The sequence below is a fragment of the Myotis brandtii genome, unplaced genomic scaffold, assembly GCF_000412655.1.
Source record: "Myotis brandtii unplaced genomic scaffold, ASM41265v1 scaffold618, whole genome shotgun sequence".
Classification (NCBI taxonomy): Eukaryota; Metazoa; Chordata; class Mammalia; order Chiroptera; family Vespertilionidae; genus Myotis; species Myotis brandtii.
The window spans coordinates 106,926-111,828 of record NW_005370354.1 but is presented as its reverse complement, the minus strand read 5'-3'; the positions used below and the strand labels follow the sequence as shown (position 1 = coordinate 111,828).

Genomic DNA, 4,903 nt, shown 5'->3' with positions numbered 1-4,903 from the left:
GTCAATGGGGGGGGAGGAGACATAGGTACTACTATCTATGATACTTTAAACAATAAAAAAATAAAAATAAATTTTAAAAAATGGGTGACACATTTACACAATGGAATACAATGCAACTGCAAAAAAGAAGGATCTCACCCTTTGAGATAGCATGGAGGAGCCTGGAGAGTATTATGCTAAGCAAAATAAGCCACTCGGAGAAAGACAATTATCACATGACCTCACTTATATGTGGAATCTAATGGACAAAATAAATCGACAAACAAAATAGATCCAGAGACATGGAAGCATGGAATGGATTGATGAATCTCAGAGGGAAGGGGGGAGGGTGGGTCAGGAAGAGATTAACCAAAGAACTTACATGTAGACATGCATAACCCATGGACACAGGCAATAGTGTGGTGAAGGCCTATGGGGATGGGAGTAGGATGGAGGGAGTCAATGGGTGGGGGAAAGGGGACATCTGTAATACTTTTAACAATAAAGATAAAAAAATTTTTAATTGGGAAGAGAGCCTGAATAGACACTTTTGCAAGGAATACATACAGATGGCCAACAGACATGTGAAAAGATGTTTAACATCACTAGTTGTAAGGAAAATTCACATCAAAACCACAATGGGATACCACCTCACACCCATTAGAATGGCTGTTATAAAAAAGACAAGAAATAAAAAGTGTCAGCAAGAATGTGGAAAGAGGAACCCTCAGACACTGCTGGTGAGAATGTAATTGGTGCAGCCTTTATGGCAAATAGTACAGAGGTTTCTCAAAAAATGTAGAATAGATTTCTTTTTTGATCATCTATTCTTTGCCAGGTATTGTGAGTGGCATCCTTTCCCCCAAACAGCCCCGTGGTTGTGGGTGATATGATCCCCTAATGGCAGGTAGAGGAGCCAGGCATCAAATCCAAGTCTGAATGTCTCTCCAACCCAATGCCTCTCCTCAGTCCCACCCTGCCCAGGGCCCTGGCAGAGGCAGAACGGGAAGTGAAGTGAAATCTGCCCCCAGGAGAGGAGACTGCAGTGTCGCAGAGAGCAACAGCCTCATTGCCCCAAATGTTTCCAACTGGTTCTTCTAAAGGTGCAGTGTTTGAGGATGAGGTAATTTTTTCATGGAATTCTCCTTATTAGTGATTTGGGTTTCAAGTTTGCAAGGGTTTGCTTTTTAACTGCCATAAAGTTAAGAGAGGCCATAAATAGAACAAGTTAAGTATGAAACCGATTCAATAATAATAATGTGATTAAAACCTACCTGCAGAAACCGAGGGAGAAGAAGGTTTGATTCAATGCCAACATAGATGTGCAACAACTCCAAGAGGGAGATGGATTGGCAAAGTTGCATCACAAGTCCAATAGCATAGAAAGTGTCAACCATCGAATCTGTGTCCGGGGAATTAAAAATACAGATATGGTCAAAATTAGAGCACAACACACATCTCTACGGCACTTTTAAATAAAATTGAGATTCTTTACAAATAGACTATTACATTATTAAGATTATGCAATTGAAGAAAGTGCTTCATATTATATTTTAATGGCTTCTCTTCCAAAAAGAAGTAAAACTTGAAAAAATTTGGCTCCATGGCCAAAGCTATAGCCTTTATTTCCCATGTATGAGATTAGAAAGCAACTCCCATATAAAAGTAACCAGCTACAGGAGACTACATCAAATGTAAACTGGTTGGAGGTGAGCTTATTAAAGCAGCAGCTGTGCTCACAGCTTTTCCATTGACAAGAAAATGAGAAAGGGAAAAATATGATTTCAGAGGAGCTTTATAGAAATGACATTAATGAGGGCATGATAGCAGATAACATCTATGTATATCCAGTATGTATGTCCTATACATACTTTATGTTCTCTGGAGAGAGAGTTAGAAACATCGATCAGCTGCCTCCTGCACACTCCCTACTGGGGATGTGCCCGCAACCAAGGTACATGCCCTTGTCTAGAATCGAACCTGGGACCCTTCAGTCCGCAGGCTGATGCTTTATCCACTGAGCCAACCCAGTTAGGGCAAGTTCTCTGGATTTTTGTTAGGTTTTTTTTTTATTACATTTATTTTGGTGACATTGGTTAAGAACATCAGGTTCAGGTGTACATCTTTCTAGTATGATACCGGCATACCCTGTAGTGTGTCCATCACTAAAGTCTAAGCTCCTTCCGTCACCATATATTTGGTCCCCTTTACCCTCTTCAACCTTCCCCTACCCGTGGTCGGCAAACTGCAGCTCATGAGCCACATTCGGCTCTTTGGCCCCTTGAGTGTGGCTCTTCCTAAGCCTTAGGAGTACCCTAATTGAGTTAATAACAATGTACCTACCTATATAGTTTAAGTTTAAAAAATTTGGCTCTCAAAAGAAATTTCAATCGTTGTACTGTTGATATTTGGCTCTGTTAACTAATGAGTTTGCTCTTCAACCTTCGTTAGTTTTAAGCACCAGAACTCGGACCTCTGGGGGCTCTGTTGACTAATGAGTTTGCCGACCACTGCTCTTCAACCTTCGTTAGTTTTAAGCACCGGAACTCGGACCTCTGGAGGGAACCTTTGGAGTATGCATTGCAGAGGGCCCACATGAAAAACCAATTTTGGAGAGGGCTGAAATGGGAGGGGAAAATGTTCCTCTAAGTAGGACAAATATGTTGGTTTAAATTTTAAAATGAAATCCTGCCATAGTAAGAAACTTCTACGGAAGATGCTGCTATCTTTACTGCCTAGTGATCATAAATTATCATCGAGCACAAAGGGTTTCTCATCTCAGCAGCTCTATGAGGTGGACACGGTTCATATCCTCCCCATTTCACAGGCGAGTTCTGAGGCCGAGACAGTCCTTCTCGTACCCACCAGCCTGCACTTGCCAGGATATGGCCTCGTCAATTACACAGTTCCACGGAGGAGGAAGGAAGCAGGTGGTGCTGGCTCGGGTGATTAGATTACTATAAGCTGCTTACTTGATTTATATGTTGATTCAAGAATTATACTGAACCCCCACTTAGTCGTTTTCAGTCTGTCTTCCATATGAATATGTTATGTTTCTTTAATAAGTAGCTTTTATAAATATAACGGTAGGATAAAAATTAAGAAATAGACTGCTGATGATAAATAGGCAGCATAAGAAAAAGTTCATTGCTTTCAGCTTGTGCTCTGAATGGCCTGTGAGATGCCCACAAAGCCACAGCCACAGCCAACTTCCAAGGCCTAGAAGTGATGGGTGTGTGTGTGTGTGTGTGTGTGTGTGTGTGTTTCTAAAAATAACAGGGAGTTTTCCCATTGCCTGTGCTTTCCTCTGCTTGAAGACCCCCAGCACTCAGTTGAAATTTGAGCCTTTGGAAGTTTTTAAGAAAGACAAGAAGGAGAACCAAGATGGAGGCATAGGGTGTAGACCTGTGCGTGCTGCCTCCCACAAGAAAGACAAGAATTTTTCTGCAGATTTGCAATAACAAAAAAAAGCAACATAAAATAGTTTATGGTACCTCAAAAGTTAATTAATTTCCTGATGATACAGCAGTTGGAATTGATGAGCACAGCATGACTTTTCCCAGATACAGTCTACATGTTTGTTTTTTTAGCTGAAATGAGCAGTTGCTCAACTTGTCAAGTCAACCAACAGTTGTAAACTGTGATGACACTTACCCATGTGGGGATGGAACATGAATGTTATTTTCATAGTCATTTTTTTTGAAAACTGAAATGCTATTTTTAAATCTTTACTTTTGAGGAAACTGAAGAAGCTTATGATTTAAACCATTAATGCCAACTCCCATATAAGTGATGAGTCACCTATAAGTGTGTCATTTTCTTAGGGACACACTAATCCTTAAGGGGAAAATAAAGACCTGAGGAATATAAAGCTTCTCTTTCGTTTATTAGTAGTTACCTTAAACCTGGGGAATAAAGACTAAGGGAAGAATTTGGTTAATTCCTGATTTCTCTACACAAACTGTTATAGGTACTGGTATTTACATATTTTCTCCAAACCCACCAAATCTGCTAAGGTTGGTGCAGAACCAAAAAGGAAGAGAGAGATGGCATCACCCCATCACCCCAATGCCAGGTCTAGATTTTCAGGGCAAACTGCCCACTCAGGGGGAAGCCAAATCCCTTTTCCTCATCTTACCCTCATCTCCAAAAAGGTTTTGCTTTATGTACTAAACAAGAAGTATGTTTTCTGAAAACTGTGGTCACTAAATTTAGAGGAGTAGAGGATTTTAGGTAAACCCATAGACCAAAAAATTAATATAAGTCTAGGCAAAAACAAGGATTAAAAGGTAAAAAATCAAAAAGTGTCTTAGAGTTTTACCTTTTCCAAACGAAAAGAATCTGACTGTCATATTTGTAAATATCCATGAGTGGCCACAGAACTGGATTAAGTAGTAGATGAAAAGATAGACATTCTTCCTGTACCTATAAATACAGAAAAATACCATTAAACACTTTCTTTATAATCATCCTTTCAACATAATACACATGACACTGAACTATCCTACTGACCAACCTGAGCAAACAAGAGAAAATTATTCCCTGTCAGTCTTTTATTTGGTTACCACTCTAATGCACACCAGATTTCGAAAGGGACCATAGCACACAGGATCCACTAATGAGTATCCCGAATTGCTTAAAGCAAAACATGGCTCTATTTCAAAATCCACCTCATCTTTGATAAAGTTCTAACCTGTTGCTCACCAAGGGATAACAGTAAGCATTGCAATGGCTGCCTTGAGTATTTGGGAGGTGGGGGAATCTGGGGAAGGGGTTGATGTGCTTGGTCAATATGAGTTGTAAGTGCAGAGATGACTGGTTTCCAGTTACAAAGGGGAGTAGTGGTGGCGGCATTCCCACATGGTGGGTAATTCGGTCACTGGGCACGCCTGACTTGGGTGCATTATGTGATTAGGGTCAGTAT

At 40.4% G+C, this 4,903-nt stretch overlaps 1 protein-coding gene across 2 annotated transcripts in view; it reads right to left on the bottom strand.

Annotated features, from left to right (window-relative positions):
• HACD4 (3-hydroxyacyl-CoA dehydratase 4) overlaps positions 1-4,400 on the bottom strand; it is a 43,560-nt gene extending 39,160 nt beyond the window's left edge. The window contains exons 1-2 of one of the 2 annotated variants that reach the window (XM_014528098.1): positions 4,301-4,400; positions 1,254-1,381 (exon numbers count right to left, since the gene is read on the bottom strand). In XM_014528098.1, the coding sequence (XP_014383584.1) occupies positions 1,254-1,381; positions 4,301-4,331 (159 nt within the window). In that variant the 5' untranslated portion in view covers positions 4,332-4,400. Of the gene's footprint in view, positions 1-1,253; positions 1,382-3,473; positions 3,564-4,300 lie in introns of those variants that run through there. The other variant, XM_014528099.1, reaches the window with a different exon arrangement.
• Positions 4,401-4,903: the final 503 nt, after the last annotated feature.